Consider the following 24,515-nt stretch of genomic DNA (forward strand, 5'->3'; position numbering starts at 1 on the left):
TGCACCACGTAACAGCAGAAAAACACTGTAGGGGGGGACTGTGCAGTTAAGAGATGAGAGCGAGGTAGTGTCGCAATCCAGTTGTGAGATCAAAAATCTTTTCCGATGCTTGAGATGTGCCTCTTTCAAACTGCTCTGTCTGCAGCAGTCTAAAGAGGGCCTGGTGTACTCCTCACAGGGGGATACCATGCCCATGTTGCAGCAGGCCAGGAAGCCACAGACAAGGAGGTGCCCACCGCCTGACATTTGAGGAACTAACATGTCTGTGAGAGACAAAGGAAGGAAAGGGGGGTGTTAGGGGCACTGGGGCATGTAAGCAGACTGCACTTTGGTGTGAATGAGAGTGGTGAGCCATCATAAGCAAACAGCTGTCCTGTCAGAAATCTCACACTACACCCTCCCAGCACTTCAGGTTCTCCGTTACTCATATGGTAATTGATCAGTGTTCAAGTCACCACATTTTTGGATGATGTACAGTAGTTCTTGTTTCCACTTACATTTGGTGAGAGGGGGCTATCGGTAGTACACATTCATTTCTTGTGTGCTGGTGTGTTTAGTGGGTGGGTGCCACACAGGCTATTTATGTCTCTATCTGGTCTGATTTTGACTGTACCGTACACTAGGTTGTGCATGTACCATCCTTTATGGATTAGTGCTTAGTTTGCTTTCCAGGTGGAATGACCTAATGTACAGTACCATACACTGAAAACACGCTACCAACACATTGACACATACATTCTGGAAATCTGACAACAATGGCTTAACATAACTGATTTCAAAGAGCAAAGACAGAGAAAACAGAACAGAAAACAGAAGAGCCTGTGACAGAGAAATTGTATTTAATGCAGAAATCCCATGCTTTGTAAACTAATATGTACAGCACAGTGCAACATGAGATATAGCATGACGATAAGACATCACGAGACAGAAAACCTTTTTCCTCAAGGCTGCTGCTTCATCTTTGCAGCTCAATGATGATGTTTTTTGTAATATTAGTTTAACATTTTCTTCTATTTTCAAAGTATTCAATAAAAACAGGAGTAATTACATGATATGTATGAAGGAATTTGACAACAAAGAAGTACCTGAGAAGCCCCGTATGTAACCAACACACAGCAAAAAGGTAAACATTTGTAACAAAATATATATAGCTCATATTATGGTCACTTATATAAAAATACACTGCAAAGCCATATCATACTGTATTATACAGTCTGCGGTAAATACAGATAGAAACACTTCATGTTTTCACAAAACTATGTACATGTAATTCATGAAAATAGTGGTCTTTCATATAACTGATAGAAAAAGCACTCTCAGTGTCACTCACCAGTTTCAAGTATGCTGTACTGTATTTTCAAAAGTATCCACTGAGAAGACTTCTCTTTTAGCATGCTCACATTGTACTGATCTAAATGGGTTTTCCACCAATTTTCTTAACCACAACATGATTCTTCAACCACACTGATATAGTCATAATGCATTCTGACAGAACAGCAAAAAAGTAATCAAGCAATTTGTATAGCTTCCTTCCAGACAAAGTTTCATAAAAGAGTCTCCATTTTGTCTAAAGAGAGGGTTGGCGTGTCTATATTGTCCTATTTGAATTCAAGAGCTGTATGTTTTTTAAGATTACCTCATCTCTTTTTCAAATTCAATTTCCTACAGATAATTATTTAAAGTCAAACAGGGGCAAAATACATGAGGTAATATAATTGTTTTGGAATGACACATAGGAACATACAGACAACGTCAAAAGTGATAGCGAAGCTAACACATCTGTAAATGACTAAGTAGCATAAAACATGTCATGCTCATGTAGCTTTGAAGCAGCAGGCATAGTCGGTAAAAGAACATGTAAGCACCGTCGTGAGTCAAGTTTCCGTGACAGGTAAAGCAACAGTGTAAAAACATTTTTTTTTAATTTTTTTTTAATTCAAGCTATGCACTTATTTATCAACATTAATATTACCATCCTTCACAAAGTAAAGCTGAATTTGGAAGTTTTGCTACAGCATCTTTAAATCCAGTAAAATTGTCTTGTGTAAACTGCTGACCCTCCATGTTTCCGAAGCCTGCCAAGCCCTCTAAATAAACACAAATATGCACTGAATGTGCCACACAACAAACACACAACAACCAGTTATATACATTAAATACACTGACTAAAAAGACAAATAAGCATGAAGCCAAGAGATCACATAACAGAAGTGTATCATGTAACATAATTGTGAATGTGATTTATAAATTGTTAATTTACGCTGAATATTCAATATATGTGCATACTTTATATTTATGATATATTTGCCAAATATGTTAATTCCTCTATAGAACATTTAGAAAGAAAGAAAAACATAACAAAGTAATCTCAAATAACATTATGGTGCTAAATCTACTGCTGAAAGTTGAGAGAGAAGCAGAGTAGCTAATATTGATGAAAATATTATACACACATGTAAAAGATAAAACAATACACACTGGCTCAAAAGGCTTGTTTCAATAAGAATGATAATAAGAATGTCAAAATAAAAGACTTTTGACCAGCAGCATTTATCTTCCTTGGCACAGCAGTTACCCTCAATCTGTTATAAGGCTTGTCAACTCCTCAACATTTGCCCTCACAATAAACGTATTATAAAACATTTTTGATACAGTGTCTGAGTGTGTGTTTGTAATGTGCTATTGTGTTTATAAATCTCTTTGGGGTCATGTTTGACATCTGCTTTATACTCAATCAATCAATCAATATATTACCCAACCTTATGCAAGGACTAATGACCTTGCTAATTTCTGGTCAGTGCATCCACATAAAGTGCATATGTGTGTAATAACCAGTTGTAGTTGTGTCTAGGCCAGCTCCATGTTCCCATATAATATAGATCAAAGATGATGGCTTGCTGCAGAGCCTCACGAGACTAACTCACTTCCTGTGGGCTCCCTGCGTCTAGTGCAACAGAATAATAAAAACAGATAGTCGAGGCATGTTATAGTGCTGCGCTTCGCAAAGTGCATGTGAATGAGTTTACACATCGGCCACAGTTAAGTCAAACAGGGGAGGAGACGCGGGAGTGGAAACCCAGTGGAGGACTTGTGCAAAGGGGCTGAAGCAGAGTGAGTTTTGGAATGATTTTCCTCCACATTCTATTCAGATTTGTCAATGCAGGCAATGCCGTGTGCCCTTTCATGTGGTCAAGTCTACACTGCAATGCCATCTGTTACAATAACTGCACTCACGTTAGCACGGCACCTACTGTAATCTCTGTAATTGAGTGATACTGTTTGAGTGGTATCTGATTTACTCACAACTGTTGGTACATTAGCTATAGATGAGCTAGGCTTACGTATGAACTAGGCTTACGTATGTGCAACAGGAGCCACAGAGTAAACTTTAGAGAGAGACTAAGCCTCCTCAGAGACACAGATAAGAAGGAGAACAACACTGAAGGCATGCCAGCTCGGTTCATGTGTAGAGTACAGCTCAGCTGCAAATCAACGAAAGGCACTGGAAACAACAAGCACACAACAAGCGAAACAGGATGATGCTGGTACCACTGAAGAATCGTAAAACTTTGTTGATATTTCCATACATTGTGAAAAATAGCTGCTCTTTTTTAGGTGGACCAAAAGGACACACCAGACACACCAAGAAAACCTCTAAGTGAAAAATATTTTCACTTGTATCTGGTAATAATAAGACCATGTCTCACCACACAAACATAAAGCTAAAATAATAAATCTGAAAACACACGTATTGGACCCAAACCTTCATATATATCTGAGAAATCCTTTCTGTACCCGCATTCACAGGTTTTACTGTTGCTGCCTTTGCCACATGTGTGGCTGCCCTCCTCCAGGGAGGTGTGAGTGCATGTGTGTGTTTGTGTGTGTGTGTGTGTGTGTGTGCGTGCGTGCGTGCGTGTGTGTTTGTGTTTGTGTGCGTGTGTGTGTGTGTGCGCTCCCACGTGCAGGGGCCTGAGAGCTGCCCTCAGCTCCCTAGTGGAAGGTATGCTCTCCACGGACGATGTGCGAGGAGAACTCGTAGCGGTCCTTGCTGCAGTGGCCACAGATGTTGCACTCGAGCGGGTCTCTGTAGCCGTGGCAGCCCATGTGGATGGTGTACATGACGTGGTCGAGGAAGAGCACGCGGCAGTGCTCGCACTGGAAGGCCCGCAGCTCGTGACCCTCCTGGCTGAAGACGCGCACTGCCTCCCGGGCCGCTGCCGCCGCCGCTGCCACAGCCGCCGCCGGCCGCGGCGCCGTCCCCTCTCCTGGCCGGCCCTCACCCCTGCTGAAGCCGGGGCTGGTCCTGGACCGCAGGCCCTGGGCCCCCTGCTTGTCCCGGGGGCTGCTGCGGGCCGAGTCCACGGACTCCTGGCCGCTGTTGCTGGGCGAGCCCTCCCGGCCCGCCTGCGGGTGCTTGTGTCGGACCAATGAGATGGCCCCGTTGGTGGAGGGGGGGAACTCGGGGGGAGGCGGTGGCAGTGGCGGCTGCTCTCGGCTGCTGGGGCGATCCATGCGTGGCCCAAGTGGGTACACGGTGTGAAAGAGAGAGTTCACCATGGGTACCACTTCCGCCATGGAGAGCGGCGGGTGGTGGACCATGGGCCTCAGGGAATCAGAGCTTAGATAAGGCATGGCATTCATTGCCTGGTCCATCATATGTGCTTGCATGAGCTCAGCCTCCTTCTCATACTTCAGACCCATGTCAAAGTTGATCTCTGGGTAAGTATAGCGAAGCATCTTCTCACCTGCACACAAAACAGTGATGATCAGGATATTACAACGGATTCTGGAGTGCTATAGGAGCTGCTAGACGTGTGAAAGTCACACCTATAGACTTCACACATGAGCTTCCAGTATGTGTTGCATAACAAAATAATAGTGATAGAATTGGATGTGAATATTTCATGTGAGAAATGAACAAATTAAATGTGAGAAACCTCAAGAGAACTTTCCATATCTAACCCACACCTTGGTGGAAAAAAAACAGCAAGTTTGCAGATTATTTGTCTGTGTTTTTTTTTTCTCTGTTACTTCATGTGATGGTTTGCGACATGTAATGGTGGAAAGCCCCACTTGATGAAGGTAGCCAGGTTAAGGTTTTAACCCCTACAAAACATGGATGCGGTGAGGTGTGCAAAAACCAGGTGTGCAAAAACCACAAAATGAAAACAACTTTTTTTTTCTGCCGCCTGCGACTTTCTGTCTCCCCTCCTGATTTAATAGAAGCAGAATTTTTTTTTTTTACCATAAAACACAAAGCTGAACAAGACATTAAAAATTAAACCAGAGACTTTCATATCTGCCACCAAACAAAGTAAAACCCAGAGGCATTCCGGGGAATAGAATTAATTTAACAGCAGTCATTTTAGTTTTTTTTTAGTTTTCCACAATGGATGTTATTCAATTCAATGCTACATTACTAAATCCTTCAATGTGCCTTATAAAATATGCCACTGCACTACCCTGCTATTCTCATGTGTCTACATACCACATTTGAATTTCTTTATTCTTATACCAACTCTCCCATGCTTTAATGAGATGAATATACATTTATGTTCATCATTGTTATTTTAATTAAATAAAGATACCAAAGGCCAAATCAGCCATGTATTCTGCTGTATTCAAGGTGACAGTCACTCACCCACAAACTTCTGTGGAGTGGTGCTCTTCCTCTTGCCCACATTCCCCTGCAGCCTCTCTATGACGGGCGGGCGCTCAAAGGACACCATGTTGGAAGGCTCCATCATGGGCCGGGACTCTTTGGACACATCTACTGAATCACAAGGAAAAGCATGTGTGGTGAGGTCCTGGCATATCCATAACAATGCCTACCATGTCAGGGAAACACTGGTTTGTGGGGGATGTTTTGAATTGTGTTAATCAAGGCAGACTTCCTAGATACAAAACTTCATCAACACAAGACATAGGGGTCAAGAAGATTGCTACACACCTGGGTACTGGCCAGCATTGGAGGTATCCATGCCAACACTCTGCAGGTAGTTATGACAGCGCTCTTTGTGCTCCTCCAACGACGTACGCTGCTTGTAGCTTCGGCCACAGTAGTTGCATTTGTGTGGTTTACCCACTAAAAGATGGCAAATGTCAACAAAGACAACTAATATTAAAGTAAAACTGTGAGCATCCTATTCACACTAAAGGGAGTTTCATATTCCGCATACACCTAGTAGGCTTCCTCTCTTTTTTCACAATGAAGCAGACCCTTGAGCAAAATGTGTTAAAACTGAAAATGTGTGAACCCCCACATAACATGCACACCACAAACCTGTGGTTTAATGTTTTTAAGCGGACAACTAGCGGGCATCCAAAGAATACCCCGCCCACAACAACAACAAAAAAAAAACCTGTGAGCGCGAGCTTTTGGCTGCCATGTGCAACCTGCTGCACTCCCCCTCCTCACTGTAGCACACTTCTTTGATGGCCAGACTCGCCCATAGGGACATCATGCACTCACTCTGACTGTGGAAGTCGGAAAAACACTCCGACAAAGAGCGGCCAACAGATGTAGCGCAAGCTACTGTTTTGCTCTGCCGTTGGGGGTGTGTGTGATTCACAGTCTCAGTTCCACTCAGACTGGGTCAGCAGCACTGTGGCGAGGGAGGTAGGGAGACCGAGAAGGCCTCCAGGGAGCCGCTCCGCTCCGCTCGGGGGAGGACAACAACTTCCAGCGGGGGCAGAGGAGAGGAAGAGGAGGAGGAGGAGGAAAAGAGAGACAAGATGCATGTCTCAGAAGATGCATGTCACCCCCCACATCCCTCTCACAATGTTCCAGGGGAGCTGGGCATTGATCTACCCGCGGACGATCCTTGATGACAAAACCCTTTACACCATCCATCACGTAAACAACGCACACACACCAAAAGAACTTTACACGTCTTTTAGAGAATCAAAATGCCATCTTAGAACTCCAGCCAGTTTGTTCTATCACCACTCCAGCAGACGGTGTTACAATATGTTAAGAAGCGCAAGCCCGACACATATTCGTCTCAGTGTCTCTGAGATCCCGAGCACAAAGCAGCACATGAGAAGTCTGGGCCACAGGACTGCCTGTAAAGAGTGCCAACTACACTTCAGCCACAGTCTTCAAAGGCCCTGTGCACTTTCAGTCTGATGCACCCGGTGAAAGTGAGACTACGACATCAGACTCAGAGAGGTGACCTCTCACATCACATGTGAGGCATTGTGACATCTTTGTGAGAAAAAATTCTTCAAGCCGCTAAAAAACTCCATACACCTAAATACCTCATTAATATTTCTTACTGCATGTCTACTGACTCATTTGAAGTTATGATGCCTCAGCACGAATTGACCATTTTTGGATTGACTAAAACTGCGGTACACCAGTGGTTGAGTGTATTGGAAACGCTGAGCTTTAGGGAGAGCCAATGAGTAAGAAACCATTAGTAATGGTTCTCATTTGGTACCACTTTCATATGTCTGATGAGGAGGCGGAGTGAGATTTGAGTAGTAGCGTAATCCGACCACGGTGACCAATCATATCTCTACACTGATGTCATGTATAAAAGTGATTCCATGTCGAAGCTTCAGAAACGCACACCCTAAATGGAAATAAACACTAAAAAGAGAAGCGTTTGCTCCAGTGATCTCTGCACCTGCAAACTGTCATTGGTGGCATCATCTCATCAAACATGCACACAGACACACACACACAGACACAGACACAGACACAGACACACGCACACACACACACACACACACACACACAAAAAAAACATGCACAAGCACACAACTACACACACACATCCACACAATCCAGTATAAGCATTAGGATACAATTTAGTATTAGAATTATTATTCCTAAACATGGCCCAATTAATCGTACTCAGCAGACAAGAGCTTGAGAACTAAAGATGTCATTGTGTACTATATACAGAACAAAATATCTGCATCATAAATGCTCATATGAATGTTCTGTGTGCACAGTGATAACAACTAAAATAGAGTTCAGTGCCAAATCTGTTGCATATAAAATTCTGAGCCACCTTCGGAAACTCTCAACAAGAAACCATCAGCCTGCCAGGCTGTAAATAGCATCAAATTGCGATACCTTTTCACGCAGGGCAAGTGGGTATGTCTGTCCAGCCCTCTACCAGGCTTTTTTCATCCCGGTGAATACATTCTGGGAGACCCATCAGACATTTGCTGAAATGAGTAGAGCAAGGCACAGAGGGCTGCTGTACAAGACCATATCAGACTGGTTCTAGTTCCCAACATTCCAACTCTGCATATGCGGCCAGCAGACTGACTCACAAGAGGGATAAATAAGTTGGCCCTTAAATTGACACACACACACACCAGGGGCGTCACTAGACCTTATTCACTGGGGCACGTGCCTCAGTAAAAGTCTCCAGTGCCCCAGTAAAATTCTAGCACGGCTCTAGCTGGAAACGGCATTCATGAGCGCATCTCCGTGCCTGCTTTAATCATGGCTCGAGTCTGTCACTTACCAGCCAATAATAAAAAAAACAAGGAATAAAGAAAGGGGCCATAATAGCCAATCAGGAAATAGCACCTCTGTAGCTGGCTAAGATTGAACGCAACAACCAATGAAAATCGTTCACATGATTATTCTTCCGAGTGTTTCGTTGTACTGCACACACATACACTGTGGATTGTGGAATCACTTTGAGCATAGAGTAAGTCGTCCCCTGTTTAATGTTACAACAAATTCACAACTTGTTTGACAGAAAAAATTACAAGTTGATCGCTGTTAGAGAGTGTTAGGGTAACATAACATAACTAGCATCTGTTTTTCAATGCTTAGCGTCATTGTAGCCTAAATTTAGCAACAGTTTACCAGCTTGTGCTCTCTCCCTCACACACACACTCACACCATGCGTAGGCTGCATGCACACATGTGGACAATTAATAAGGATTTATACGTATACTGCAGAGACTCCTGTAAAAGTAGCCTATACTGTTTGTGAAGCTGTCCTACTGTAAAACTAAACACAGCCTTCTGACTATTCAGAGATGGACATCAGAAAATTATTCCTGAACAGAGGGAGAGGAACAGTGAGCAGGATGAGGGAGGTATGATAATTTTGCCCACATTAACGGTAACATTAACATTTATGCTGGTAATAGCCAGTGCTGTGATTTGATCAATGGTTTGATGGCAAACTTAAATAAGTTTGCTGCATTTGCAAATGTAGCCTATAATAATACACAGAATCAGAATAGCCATCTGTGTAGATTATTATCTACAAATTTGCAAATTATCACCAAAAGTCAGTATGAAGGCTTTAGTAGGCTATTTAAGCTACAAAGAACTGCAGTATTGCCAGGATGTATATAGGACCCTTGCCTGGGAGGGAAGCATATCTCACTTTTGACTAAAAATAAGCTTCCCTTGTGTTAGTAGGAAAGCCTATTAAATTAATGCATGTGAGTAGGCCTACTATGTGTTTGGATGTTACTGGATAGAGGCTGCTACAACAATTGAAGGAAAGGGAGAGTGCTGGAGGAGGAGGAGGAGGAGAAGGTTGAAGAGAGGGGAGAAAGAGCACAGGCTGGGCAGTCCAATACCAGGCAGGAGGAGGAGGAGAGACAGGCAAGAAACGGATGAGGACATGATGGGGGCTAGGCGTAAAACTATTCAGAGTATGGAGGAGGATGTCTGTGACCTAGGGGAGATATGTGATGGTCCAAATCAGGCTAGCCATTTATTCATATTGCGCGCACAGTTATTATTTTTTTTTTTTTTATGTATTGGGAGTTGGGGGCCTGTGCCCCAGCAAAGCTCTAGGTCTAGAATCGCCCCTGACACACACACACACACACACACACACACACACACACACATGCAACCACATGCACACACCATACACCCACATATATTCTTCAAGTCATCTGTGGATTTACAGGTATATGTGTCGACATCAGGAGCTCTTATCATGATGACCTGATTACCAAAAAAGTAATTCCTTTTTTGCTTATGGGGAACTGGTAACGGCTAAGCTTGGCTGCTAGAAGTATCTTAAGGAGGACAACAGCATGCACCAACAGCATGCGACAACATACTCTGTTGTCAGGCTATCAATGATTAAAGTGGCCTCCAGTTTCAATTTACCTGAAAACTGGACATAACAACTCAAGCAAGTAAACAATGACATACTTTCATGCACAAACAAACAAAAAAACACATCATGACAGCAATCCAATTATCTTGACCCCTTCACCACAATGTAAGTGCCCATGTGTGGCAATGCACAGGGACCCTGTCTGAGGCAGACAGACCTGACTATCACATGACCCGGATCTCAAACTTTGGGGAACAACACCACTGAAGATGGACTGATATGAAAGTGGGTTATGGAGACCGAGCCGCTTCTTCACAAAGATAGCATTTCCCTTTGGTTGACAGAGAGAGCATTTCCTTTGGTGGAGCGCAAGCCTAGCTGGGTAGAGGAACAGCGCGTCCTGAGTGGCCTAACCACAAAAGCACACAAGGGTGTCTGCAAAAGCCCCTTATTTTTGCACAAAGGAAGTGTAAGCATGGGGGGGAATCTTCTCCGCATACAGAAAAGAAAAAAACACTACCGGTACATGCAATTAATCACCATAGGTCAACATAATAGTTCTCACTAATCCCATGTACTACGTGTGTGGTAAGTTATGAGGATGACTGCGGGCAAGAGGATCAGCACTGACAGGAGAAGAGAAGGCCAGGAGTGGCATTGGGGGACTGACCTGAATGTGTGCGCAGGTGTCCGGTGAGTGCGTCGCGCCGGCGGCAGGCGTAGTTGCAGAAGGGGCACTTGAAGGGCTTTTCGCCCGTGTGCAGCTTGATGTGCCTCAACAGGTTCCCCTTCTGAGTGAAGGACACGCCGCACTGGCTGCACTGGAAGGGTCTTTCTCCTGCACACAGCGAGAGGAGGAGGGGGGGGGGGGGGGGGGTGTAGAGCGAGGGCGTTAGTTAGGGCACGGTGAACAGCGGCGTCCAGCACGCGAGCACACAGCAGGCCTGCCGCCTTGCCGCACATTCCCCCACACGCGGCAGCCGAGCGAGACTGCATCGACGCGACAGCTCTACCAAACCCTCAGCGCCCTTTTCTGCTCTGCCTGGAGCCGGGCAGCTGTCACTCCTCTTAATCACACACCACGGCTGCAATAAATAAATGCAATCTACAAACCATGTGTATGTGAGTATGTCTGTCTCTCTGTGTGTCTCTGTGTGTGTGTGTGTGTGTGTGTGTGTGTGTGTGTGTGCTTGTGTGTGTGTGTGTGTGTGTGTGTGTGTGCATGCAGGGCTAGTGGGGAGGGGGGAGGGAGTGGTCGCTAAGGCCGTTCTAAATAAGTAGTTTGAGAGCGAGAGCCTCAAATAAAGGATGGTGTCTATAGTGTGGTGAGGAGGTGACAGATCGCACTCCTCTCGGCCTGCCTGCGTGTTTTTTTGCACACCACATGGACTGTTTCCACTGTTAGGCTCAGCCCTTAGCAAGGCCATAGGTCACTTCGCTTCTGTACATGCACCAGACAGGAGAGCCGTATTTTGAGCTCGACGGCTTTTTATAGTCGACCGTTTGCTGGGCGCCATAAATGAATGTGAATCAGAGAGTCTGGTCTGCCTGTTTAACTGTTCATATGATATGCAGCAACAGTCAAAGGGCACTACACGCTGTATTTTCCATTTCCATCGTCATTTCTCTAAGATACTCTTTACTGTTCTCAACAGTATGCACTCACTCAACCTGACAAAAATACATATTTACGACTAGATGGGTGTGATGAATACACTGTGTCGTATCCCTTTTGTTACTATGGTACTTTTCAGTTGTTTGTTTCAGATACACCTAGGTCTCTTTCCAAAGCCATTTGGAAAAGTGAAATATGATCTTGGCATAGTGACAAGCAGCGTCAGAAAAGGGTTTGGGAACTGGTTGCGGGGGATTCCTAGGATGCTTTCCTTGAGAATGATTCCTGGCCTGACCTATTGTGATCAACAAAACAGCTACCGTGTCCGCACCCAGACTTAACAAGAAAGGGAGTATACGTGAACAGGAGAAAGAATGAAGTACAACCATTCCAAGTCCACAACCATTCCATTCCAATATATTTTTTATCAAACATCATATTTTGCAGGATGCTGCTGGGATTTTTGCTACTTTATCACTTCTTGGGATTTGTATGGATTCTGTTGTATGCAGTGGTCATTTGTTTTTACCTGTGATAATCATGAAATCATCCACATGAGTTGCTCTACTATGAGAAGTGAGTTACCATTGGGCAGTCGATTGGCGGTATCATTGGAACCATCTGTTGCTGGCCCCATGTCCTGGAGATTGTTTGGGCTGTCCATCATGGGCTCCTCCAGGCCAGAACCCTCCTCCCCACTTTGAGTCGTCTCCTCTGGGCCAGGAAGCCTCCTCTCCGACTCCTCCTCCCCCACCTCCTCTTGTTTGATTGTGTGTTCTGTCAGTCAGTGAGCCATAAAAGTGCAAAAGTTGAAAGATAATGAACGGAACACTGAACTAAACACATTTAACACCTTACTCTTCAACATCTATCCCCTGGGCAAAGTATTTCTTTAAATTGTTGTCTTTCATAGGCCCCTGAATGTTATAGCAGCACCCCTGCTCAATACATCTCCCTCTAAGAGTTCTTCCAGGGAGAGCACCCACTCAAACAGGGAGAAATGTGCAGGTAGGCAAGCACCACACTAACTAAGGCTGCCACCAGAGCTCCTGCTTCACTGGGGCTTATAAACCTCTCTCTCTCAAACACAAGCATATCTTTTCACAAGATTTAACATCATATTAAATAGATTTAAAATCAAGATACAGTATCTCAATACTATTCCTAAACTACAGTATATAAAAGCTATTCTGTTCTTATACTCTCAATGTTTGACCTACATATATCGATGAATATGATCCAGACCACAAGGTTTTTTTTTTTTTTTAATCAGTTGCAGCTGCAGTTAATATACGTCTTCAGAGAAACTTTGGAACAGCTGCAGCCTAACGCATTAGCTGTAATGATGGCCTTGTGTGGGCTACTGTGTATGCACTGAAATGTCCTTGTTGCTTGATGCAATATCACATTTGCTAGCTGCCCATTCACTTCATAGACTAATGGGCTATAGAGGCTAAAGGTGACGTGTTACTGTACTGTAACAGTTGAGCTATGCTATTGACACTTGAATCTAATACAGATGAATACAGAACTCAAGCTCAAGCCTCTTGTTGTCAAAGATATAGCATGAGTTAGACATAACTAGGCATTTAGGATTCTTTCCTGCAGATCCAACCTCAGACTAATGACATCTCAGCACAGGACAATTAACTGCTACACCATCAAATTATGTTTAGAATTATGGTGTTATAATATTTATTTTCACTTGTTTGCTTTGCTGAGTAAGCAGACAAGTTGGTCAAAAATATTACTCAATAGTTTTAGTTAATAGTAAACATTTCATGATTGTCCAGGATCAGATTAGATAGCAACTCATAGAAAATGCATCTGGTGGGTAAAGACTATGTAGCTACAAAGTATTACATAGCTGTGCATTGATTTGATCAGATCAGATCAGATCTTTGCCATTTCCAAATGTGTACTTGATTATACTGAGTGTGTCACCAAAGTTAGATGCATGCCTTCTCTCGAAAATTCAGAGTGTGTAATATGATCCTGTCTTTTCCCTCCTCGTCATCCAGATGAACCTGTTCTTTTCTCCATCAGAGACCACAACGTCTGAGCACGCAAGGGAAAAGGAAAGCCCTCGAGACCTCAACCTGTGTCTCTGGAGGCAGGCCTTTCGCTCTAATCTGTGGGATTGCTGGTGGCCTGAGCTCCATTTGACACACAGCATGACAATAATGTGAGACATCTCCCATGATCGGGATGTCAGCTTCTACACACAAGGCTCAGTGCCCGTCCTGTCTCTTACTATTCCCTCCAGGAGACAAAAACCTGACAGTCCAGTGTCGGCAGTGCTGAAAAAACAACACTTCCACTGAAAGCTACTTAAGATGGTTAGGTCGGCAATAATCATCTAGAAAGGCGAGTGAAGCTTTTCTTACTGATCTTTCCTGCATGCGATTGAAAAGAATTATGACTGCTATTAAAAGCAAACCTGGATGACAAAATGCTAACATATACAATGGTTTCATTATTTCTATCTCCCTTTCTCTCCAAATGACACATGTACTTTTGTATGTCGAGGAGTTATTTTTTCATTAATGTCTCATCTTCCCCTGCCACAAGGTATACAGCATATAAAGTGTTTTCAGTGGGGCCAGCTGATTGAACCTGAAATGGTTGCCAGGACAACAGCGGAGAGAATCCTTGTCCTTGTTTTGCCTCTCTTGATCAAAGTGGGCGACCAAAAGCACAGAGAGCATTGTGTCGACATGGGGCTGAAGGAGAAAGCACTCACTGACTCATCAAAAGCTTGACCTCCTGGCTGAAAGAAATAGTATATACATGTAATCCAACAAGCTAGACCTTTTGGGCTTCCAGTGCTAGTGGTAGAACATGCCGCGAAGCCAGAAGCATTTAATCTTAGTGAGAAATCAGCAAATGACACGTTGATGATGACATTTTATGCAAATTCAGTCACAACTATAGACCCTGTGCATATTGTATCCTTTTGTGATAGGGCATGAGACACACTAACAACAGCTCTGAACTGAATTTGTGTCAAATGAATGTTTGGTACAAGTCACAGGTCATGACTCATCTGGGTTACATACATGTTCATTACAGTTAGTACACTGTTCATTTGGGGACCATGGGGTTGGGGGATAGATAATGAAACTTAGTTGACATGTCTTACTGGTAGCACCTGATCAGCCACAGAAAGTTCAAGACCACTGCATGGGATTACTGAGTTGTGTGTGTGTGTGTGTCTGTGTATATGAGTGTGAGTGTGTGTGTGTGTCTGTGTGTGTGCGAGTACGTGCGTGTGTGCGTGTACATGCATGCATGCGTGTATGTGCGTGCGTGTGTACGTGCGTGCATGCCTGTGTGCGTGCGTGAGTGTGTGCGTGCCTGCGTGTGTGCATGCGTGTGTGTGTGCGTGTGTGTGTGTGTTCTTAGGGAGTATGGTAACTGAAACAGTGGACTGTATTTCTTAATCTTCTGTATGACCTGTTCTAATAGAAACCTTATCTACAATCTCCAGGATCATGGCCAATTTCCACATATTGCTGGCAAGAAAGCTTCCTTTTTCTTAGTATGCCACTTCATGATGACATGTCTGCCCTCAAAACCATCAGTCCTTTCAAGTTTTCTGTTGAAGGATATCTTACAAGACTACCCACGGCATTCTCTGAACTCTGTGTGTATACTGTATGTGTATGTGTGTGTGTGTATGTGTGTGTGTGTACGTGTGTGTGTGAGAAAGAGTATGTGTGTTGTATGTGGTGTGTGGTGTGTGTGTGTGTGTGTGTGTGTGTGTGTGTGTGTGTGTGTGTGTGTGTGTTTGTGTGTGTGTGTGTGAGTGAGTGTGTTGTATGTGGTGTGTTTGTGTGTGTGTCTGTGAGTGTGTGAGTGTGTTGTATGTGGTGTGTGTGTGTGTGTGTGTGTGTGTGTGTGTGTGTGTGTGTGTGTGTGTGTGTTGTGTGTGTGCGTGTGCGTGTGCGTGTGAGTGTGCGTGTGCGTGTGCGTGTGTGTGTGTGACTGTGTGTGTGTGTGTGGGTGTGTGTGTGTGTGTAAGAGAGTGAATGTGGTGTGTGTGTGTGTGTGTGTGTGTGTGTGTGTGTGTGTGTGTATGTGAGTGAGTGTGTTGTATGTGGTGTGTTTGTGTGTGTGTGTGTGTGTGTGTGTGAGAGAGAGAGAGAGAAAGAGAGAGAGAGAGAGTGAGTGAGTGTGTATATGTGTGTGTGTGTGTGTGTGTGTGTGTGTAGAGAGAGAGGGCGGATTTGGTCATAGAGAGTAGTACTTACCAGTGGGTGACACAGGACTTTGGGAATGCTGCCCATTAGGCGTGCTGGTTGACAGGTCCACCAGCATTCTCGGGTTCTCCTTCCTGGGAGAGCAGTTTCCGTTACCTAGGAGACAGACAGCAACAAAGTTCCAAGGACGTCAACTTCACTCAGGTCGTGTTGAAGACAGCATGCATAAAAAAATCGAAGACGTTTCACAGTCTCAAGTTCATTCAGTTATAAGCAAAGGATTTGTTGCAGAAAAATGTCATGTCACTGTGTCCGCTTAAGAGAGAAAAGATAAGAAGGGGAAGAAAAGATGATAGTAGGAGAGGGAAATACAGAAGCATATGGACAGAGAGAGAGACAGAGAGAGAGAGAGAGAGAGAGAGAGAGACAGAGAGAGAGAGAGAGAGAGAGAGAGAGAGAGAGAGAGAGAGAGAGAGAGAGAGAGAGAGAGAGAGAGAGAGAGAGAGAGAGACAGAGAGAGAGAGAGAGAGAGAGAGAGAGAGAGAGACAGAGAGAGAGAGAGAGAGAGAGAGAGAGAGAGAGAGACAGAGAGAGAGAGAGAGAGAGACAGAGAGAGAGAGAGAGAGAGAGAGAGAGACAGAGAGAGAGAGAGAGAGAGACAGAGAGAGAGAGAGAGAGAGAGAGAGAGACAGAGAGAGGAGAGAGAGCTGCTCGGGAAATACATTACTATTGGAGAATGAAGCTATTGATAATATCCTGGGTTGTCTTAATATCCCAAGAGTGCAATACAAACAATATAAATCCAAAGACAGCGTATTCCCCACTTGCCATTCAACACCAAACAGACGAATTTCTGTCACACAAGTGGCCTTACAAAGCGACAGCGACCAGTGGCGGCATATGCTCCAGTCTCTCGAGCGCTGGACTCTCGTGGGCTTTCAGCCACATCCTCCTGATTCAGATTGGATTTCCTCGTCTCTCAGCACTCGGCCGACGCAGGGACATGATCTGGTGCTGCTGTGTCCACTCAGGGAGAGCAATCCCTTCCTCCCTTATCCCGTTACCATCTGACCCCTTCGGAGCCGGCCACACAAAGCACCCGGCAACAGCCGTGTACCCCCGCTAAGGAGGTTTCACATCCCATAGGATCACTTGTAGAACAGGTCTCCATCTCCGCAACCCAAAATACTACAAGCCTTAGCGTCCACTCTCCCCACATTATTGAAATGAAAACCCATTTCTTCAGGCCAACCTTCTGCAGCTGAGAAGCTACATTAAAAATAGCAGTAAATGTTTACACCTAATCAGATTGTGCTGTTGTGGTCAGTCATTTCTCAGAGTATATGTGCACTCCACAAGACCAGAAATGAGTCTATGCAAGCATGTCACACTGACGGCATTCACAGCTTTTCAGATAGTTGTTTTGTCTTTCCAACTATTGTGCGGCACATTGTAAAAATGAGAGAGACTGTGACCTACAACCCTAAATGTTGAAGGTGGCTGAAACATGAACACGGCTGTTTTGAGAATTTAATGAACACAAAAAAGATTTAAGCGGTGGCAGACAACGCGAGTCGGCTTTCTCTGCGCTCGTGGCGCGTGACAGGGCCTGTCAGCCAGTGAGTGAGGCTCACCAGGAGACGCCGTCAATGACACAATCCCAGAGCCCGTGTCCGGTTACTGAGCTGGGGGTTGAGAGGGAAATCTCAGGTGACCAGCCATCCCCTGGAAACGGGACACTAGCGGCGTCTCCAATTTGAATGACATCGGAAGGGAGGATTTTCCATAACAGCGCTACACCCCAAGTAAGGCCAGGGCCAGCACATGGCTCTGAGGCCCCGTCTATGGCTGCAGAGGGCCTGGCTGCTTTCACAAATCAAATGCACTTTTTCAGTTTCTGCTAGCAGAGTGAAACAAAAATAGACTTTTTTTTTTTTTTTTTCACTCCCAGCAGAAGGTGTTATAGATGACGGTCTCTCTCTTTTTCTCACCCTCTCCCTGTCTCTTTCGCTTGTTCTAATCCCTTTTAGCTCCCTTTTCAAACGCTTGTTCTAATCCCTTTTAGCTCCCTTTTCAAATGCACTTTTATTGATATCACAAAAAGAGAAAACATACAGCCACAGTATCTCTAAAAGAAGCCCGACAACACAAGCAGTGAAGGCCTGGATACAGACGTCTGTGTGGAACAGACAGTGTACACGCACGCTCCAGCTTGACACCCCTCCCTCTCTTTTTCTGTGCGCTTTTCGCAGTCCACCTCTCAGTGGGGTTTCAGTCATTACACCTACTTTGTTGTTTGCCTGTCTTCATCTCCAACTCAGTTGACTGACTGAAGCTCTGATAAGAGCCAGGCGCGAGGCACGGCATCCGGATAATATTGAGAAATCCACTGCCCCCATGCTGAGAACCCGTAGGCCCGACGGAGACTACAGGAGTGACTATGGGTCTGACCCTGGAGACTGCTGAGTAAGAATCAAGATGATTCACTCTGCTCCAGGACTGAGTCAATATGGACACCAGCCAGAGACTGGATACAACTTGAAACCCATGTTTCCATGCGTTGGTGGCCAAAATACAGAGAGAGAGAGAGAGAGAGAGAGAGAGAGAGAGAGAGAAAGAAAGAGATACTAAACCACTTTTTTTCAACTATCTATTTTATCTTCAATGTTTCCTGTTAAAGAGACTGACCGTATTTCATGACAGATAATTATAGTCTCAATTTTTTCAATTTTTTTTCAGTCTGCATATTCACCATGAAGTGCACAGATTTATCAACGGATACTGACCAGTGAAAGGTTTGGAGGAGATAAAAAAAAAGTTCAATGGAGTCATTGCCATGGCTGGATGGAGAACAGTAGAAAACTGCTTTCTACAGGAACAACCGATTGGTTGTGGCATGTTGAGAACACAACATAGGAGTGCAAATCAGGTTTTTCCTGTCAGGCCCCACACCTCCAGATTATCCCTCTGTATCAAATACAAACTACAGCACAATTCAGCATTCTTAGTCAAGCACACTGGTACTGTATAGGTTGAAATTGTACTGTCCAAATAAGGTCATAGGAACTTGAACATGACGCTTGATAAAAAATGGAGAGGTCATATCAAGCCCAGGCACTCTGCACAGTATAGTACAGAGGGAGACCGAATCAGACCTAGCAGAGGACCAGTACTATGCTGGTAAAATGTGGAAATGTCCATAAAGGGAACCAACTGCATAGTACTGTAGTTGATGCAGAAAAACGTGTTTGAGTTTCATAACAACCAAGTATGTGATCTATACTGCAAGGTGTCCAAAACATACTTATATGTCTTTTGGTCATGGAAGTCATCCAAGATATGGTCATAATTAAAGAAACTAAACGATCATTGCAAAACACGACATTACACACACACACTTCAAGCCCACTCTAGTATGCAAGTAATCATATTTTCTGATCACAATTATTAAAATAATGTTGGTTTGTCAATTGTGGGTTCTCCTGAATTAAATAACTAACTAAATAAATAAATAAATACATTCCAAGACACCTGCAAGAATTTTGAAAACAAAGTTGTTTTATCAGTACGTTCCATCTGAGGGAATATGTGGGGGAGCAAGCGGCTGGGAAGGTACCACAAAGCACCTGGTACTGTAGCACTATCCAGATAAGAAATCTCTAGGGAAGCCAAGAGTATACTACAGTCATTTGCAGGATTGGAGTGCAACATGTGTCTCTTCTCCTATCATAGCAGTGCAGCAAGGCAATCAGCTGCACCGAGATGTTCCACATTATGCACACACCACTTTACACTCTTTCAAACGGTTGATTTCTAAATATCTGTTTTTTCCATCTTAATTGGAAAGAAATAGTTTGAGGAATACTAAGTTTACGTATAACATACAATATTACACAATATATTAGTTGCACAGAAAAATTGCCTCATATGCATATGTATGTAAAAGTCAAAATTACACTTAAAGCACTAATTCAGCCACCCTTCCCTTATAGTTCCCTCAAGTATACATAAGTGTGCATTAAAATCACATCATATTTACATACCATGACCATAAAGGAGAACATGCTCAATGAGTACACAACAGCAATCACACCATGCAAATGCAGCTATCCAGGGACTTGATAAGGACTGCAAATTATATGTTAAGAAACCTACTCCCATGTCCATACAGCACATTTCATGCAATTAATCCACTTCATTTGTTTTCAACTTAACATGATAAAAGCTTCATAATCATGACAATATTGACTTTATCTGTGGCTGCCACATTATTACCTACAGTAAACAACTATTACTCTACCACTCCACTGGAAGCATCCAAGGTACATTTTACAATACCACATCATGAATCTTTGTCCATCTATTACTATAATACTTACTGTATTACTGTACTATTGATTATTGAGGTGGGAGCCAATTCAGAACATTACAATACAAGTTTATGCCAGTGATGCATATTGAAAAAAGGAAGTATTGTAGTTCCTCCTAAACAAGGTTGAAAGATATACATCTGCTGGAGCATTTAAGAGAAAAAAACGAAACTGCAAAGGAAATGAGTAGAGAATTTACTTGTGTTTACGCGGAAAAGAAATTAGCACAGCCCAATTGCGTGGACCACTAATACATTTCAACTAATATGCCTACATATCAGATATAAAGATTCTGAATCAATTCATTAGGAACATTGGAGTATATGACAATGAAAATAGGAACTTACTAGTAAGATATCCATCTGATGTCTCCGTCTCCATAGTCATTGGGCAGGACTGTAGGAAGTAAGGAAGACATCCATTTAGAGTGGAACTTCTGACACTGGGCCCCTTGAAAATGAGACCGTGTTTGCTAACCACCCACAAACATCTACATCCAACCATAGGCTCACTTCCACAGATCAATAAAAGCAAAGTGGCTAAAGTGAAGACAATTGTCATGATGTAATTTCAAGTCAAACACTTTTTCACTACAAAATGTCAGTTCGACTTCATTTGATTTGCATACTACAAATTATCATCACGTAACTGATTGAGAATCAGGAATGAAAATGGGTGTATAATACCCAAATAATTAATTGAAATTATATTTATAATTATTTTCTGTTTTTATTTTCTTTATTACTGATCGCAACATATTCTTTATTCAACATATTCATAAATATTCTTTTAACATATGTATTTTTTGCAAAAGTATAATTAAACGGTATCAACATTTGACATTGCCATTTGAATCAAAATGTCACTAGGATATTTAGCCGCTATTGACTGAACTGAACTTTCACAAGTGTCAAGTGCCTTGTTCCTCAAACAAAAGTGTAGAATGTAAGAGAAGTAACACATATAGCAACCAAATCATGATTCAAGCGATACATAAATACATGGTCTTGTTTCTTGAAATGGTTAAAAGGTCCTGTGAAAAGGATGCACTTCAACATGAAGTACTGCTAAGATAAGAACCAGGCCTACAATAGTCAGATGTCAGCAGTAAACCAAGTCAAACGAGTAGGCTACCTGGTTGGGCCTATAGGACTACCGTTTCTTATATTCAGTAAGGACATACAGTAACTTCACATTTCACAAAATTAGTCATTTTTGGCCTGGAAATGCAAATATGTCTTGGGTCACTCGCTATCATCCCTGGGGTATTTGTTTCAATGAACAGTAGCTTGTTTAATAGTAGTCCTAGGCCTACATCATCTATTCAGACCTGCATCTAATATTCCACCAATTACAATTCATACATTTTGATGCCACATAAACATGAAGATTTTTTTAGTGTGAGGTCATTGAAAATCATTTACTGTTTTTTATTTGGAAGCCAATTTGTCATACTATGTAGGGGGATAACACATCAGAATGAGATTAACATGGAAACTGATGAAATTCAAAAGCTTTCTTGCTTATTTTTGGTTGTATCATTGTTCTGACTTCCTGTCAACAATGTAGGCTCATATTCAGTACAGAGTGGATTAACATCAGTGTTTAAGGAACTATCAGAACATCTACATGACATGATGAACGTTGGTTAGACCTATTGACATCAAACTGTTACAAACAAAAAGTGCAGCATCCACGTGCTGTGATGAGTTAATTCAGATAGGACTTATGGCTGAGCTCTATTGGTAGAAGACAGCTCGACCTTAGGTACAGTAGGCTATATAAAGACTTTTTGTTAGACGATTTTCTACCATAAAACAATAATAGGGTAATTGTAAAAACACAGATTTGGCTTAATTATTGGCCATGTAAACACTGTATCCATAAAGTATAGTAGGCCTAAGTTTGCTCAGGTATTGGACAACATATTTTGTAAGTTATCTTGAATGCACACACACTCACAGAGGGAAATACACCGAGAGTAGCAGAGAGACAGAAAGAAAGAACTTCGCATATGAATCTCTTAATCGACTGTATACAAAAGACAAACAGATGGCAAGAGTTGTCAAATGAACTGTTGAACTGTCTTTACCTGTACGGGTCCCCTGAAGGGCTAACTGTTGAGCGGCCCCTCTAATTCGAGTTAAATGGACGAGCGAAAACCTCGAGGGATGCTTCGTATGATCCTAGATATTTTTGGCTTCCTATAGAAAGGTTCAGATAATATGAACGACGCAAGATTTTCAAGCTCGTCTTTACAGGGAGCGATAGGAGCGATAGGAGGAGACTTTGCACCAAAAGTAGACTAAAAGAGTTAAGGAGCACGTTTACTCCTGGAGTAGCCTACGTCTGTACTTCCTTTGCATAGCCCATCAACTTTTCCACCTCACATACGACCCCACACCTGTTGCATGTAGACTACTTCAACAGAGAATGCCCTCAGTTTAATCTATTCTTCAGAAAATGTCTTGCGAGAAAACTCAGTAGTGATCCCAAGACGGTCAGTTGACGACAACACCGAAACAATCTAGGAAAATGGAAGAAAAAAAATAATAAACCTGATCCACCGGTTCCTAAGGAATTAGGCAAAGTAAGGGAGAGGGACCTGCCTATTTGCAGCAGAGAAAAGGAGTTGGGATTTCATCAGTTGGTTTATAGGTCGATACAATGGTAGACTCAACGATATTCGAACCTACCCTAACTACAGCCATTTTATGTAACACCAAGATTAATTGACCTAACATGTTTAATAGTAAGGTCTTTGGCGTAATGAACATGGATTGGTTACCATAATATGGCAGGGTATCAATTTATCCCCCTCCAAATCCACCAAATAATTTCAGCAAAGATCAATAGATCCAAGGTCTAAAGGATACAATGGAAGATTTGTACTTACAATGCGCATTGCCGCAGTCTCAACTTTGTATCCACCACTGCAATCCTTCTGTAGCAACAAGTGATCCGATAAGCATTTCTTCACCTGTCACTTGAGAGCGCAAGTCATTTATCGACGCACTTGTCTGTAAAGCTGACACGATGCTGCAGTCCCGTTTTACGTGCTTTCGGGTTACTTGTGACAGTTAAATATAGACTTCGCGAACCTTCTAATCATAATTTACTTGTGATAACTGTTTTCGTTTATACTGGTAATTCCCACATTGCCTTGTATGAATTCTTGTTTTATTGTTTGCATGTTTGTTTTACCTCAACGCTGGGATGGAATCTTCCCGGTCGTCACTTTAGCGCGAGACATCTCAAGCATTTTGCACACTCGCCAGCACTGCTGTGTAAAGCTGAACTGTAACGTATTTTTCAACTGCTGCAGTTATTCCTTCGTTTACTTCCTCCATCTTCGAAGGCATAGCATGCAGAGAAGCTATTCTGGTAACTTGGTCTAGCGCAGAGAAACGGATCCCTCTGCGAAAGCTATAGCCTAATATCTGCATTCGGCAATCGATTGCAGGACTTAAAGGTTGATGTTACCATCGCTGACATTGTTAATGACATTTATTTTACGAGTTCATTTATTGTAATACTGAATATTACACCCACTTTTGATATTCAATGGTTTGTTATAGCGTACTTTTTACACATTAGACCAATGTTCCACACAATATACACAAAAAGACAAGGACCTATTATTATTGTTATATAACATGTAAGATGTAAGATACATCAGTAAGTCTTAAGTTTACAGAGGAATCCTCAGTGGTTATTCTAGAAAACTGTATGTCGGAGAACCTTTCAAAGACTGTGGTAAAAGACCCCAAGGCCTCCACAATGCGACATTGCACACTTCTGCACTTGTTGCACATTTTACAACATTGGGAGGGAACACCCTTCATCCTGGTGTGTGCAGAGTAAGCTATTTAATTGCAAAACACTTTCTAAGAGTGAGAAGTATTAACTGAACCAACGAAGTTTTTTTTATGTGGAAAACACATGTTGAAAATGTCATACAATGGGTTAAAACGCTCGTTTTATCAGACAGGCACCACATGTCAATTTCATCATGAATGCCATTGTTTTACAGGTAAGTGAGGTTATTCTGTAAGACTCCCTCTTGTGGTCAGTAAATGACAAATCTTGCATGACCTACTTGGAACCAATACAGGTCATCTTGTTAGGATGGCTAAAATATCAAATTGGCATTTGTGATAACTTAAATTTAACTTACACACACATGATCTCTCTCCAACACACACACACACACACACACACAAACAGAGAGAGAGACAGCTACGGAATAGGTGCACTTACTTTT

The 24,515-nt window shown here is 42.9% G+C and overlaps 1 protein-coding gene across 6 annotated transcripts in view; it reads right to left on the bottom strand.

Moving 5' to 3' along the window:
- Positions 1 to 822: 822 nt before the first annotated feature.
- Positions 823 to 24,515, bottom strand: part of ikzf2 (IKAROS family zinc finger 2) — a 35,068-nt gene continuing 11,375 nt past the window's right edge. The window contains exons 1-8 of one of the 6 annotated variants that reach the window (XM_076263763.1): positions 23,456 to 23,706; positions 20,599 to 20,647; positions 15,933 to 16,037; positions 12,265 to 12,456; positions 10,735 to 10,902; positions 5,954 to 6,088; positions 5,645 to 5,776; positions 823 to 4,748 (exon numbers count right to left, since the gene is read on the bottom strand). In XM_076263763.1, the coding sequence (XP_076119878.1) occupies positions 3,994 to 4,748; positions 5,645 to 5,776; positions 5,954 to 6,088; positions 10,735 to 10,902; positions 12,265 to 12,456; positions 15,933 to 16,037; positions 20,599 to 20,638 (1,527 nt within the window). In that variant the 5' untranslated portion in view covers positions 20,639 to 20,647; positions 23,456 to 23,706 and the 3' untranslated portion in view covers positions 823 to 3,993. The other 5 variants (XM_076263760.1, XM_076263761.1, XM_076263762.1 and 2 more) reach the window with 5 other exon arrangements.

This window comes from Alosa pseudoharengus, unplaced genomic scaffold (assembly GCF_046254945.1).
Source record: "Alosa pseudoharengus isolate Yale_2024_CS ecotype anadromous, Long Island Sound unplaced genomic scaffold, YU_APseudo_1.1 YU_APseudo_1.1_scf_3, whole genome shotgun sequence".
Lineage (NCBI taxonomy): Eukaryota > Metazoa > Chordata > Actinopteri > Clupeiformes > Clupeidae > Alosa > Alosa pseudoharengus.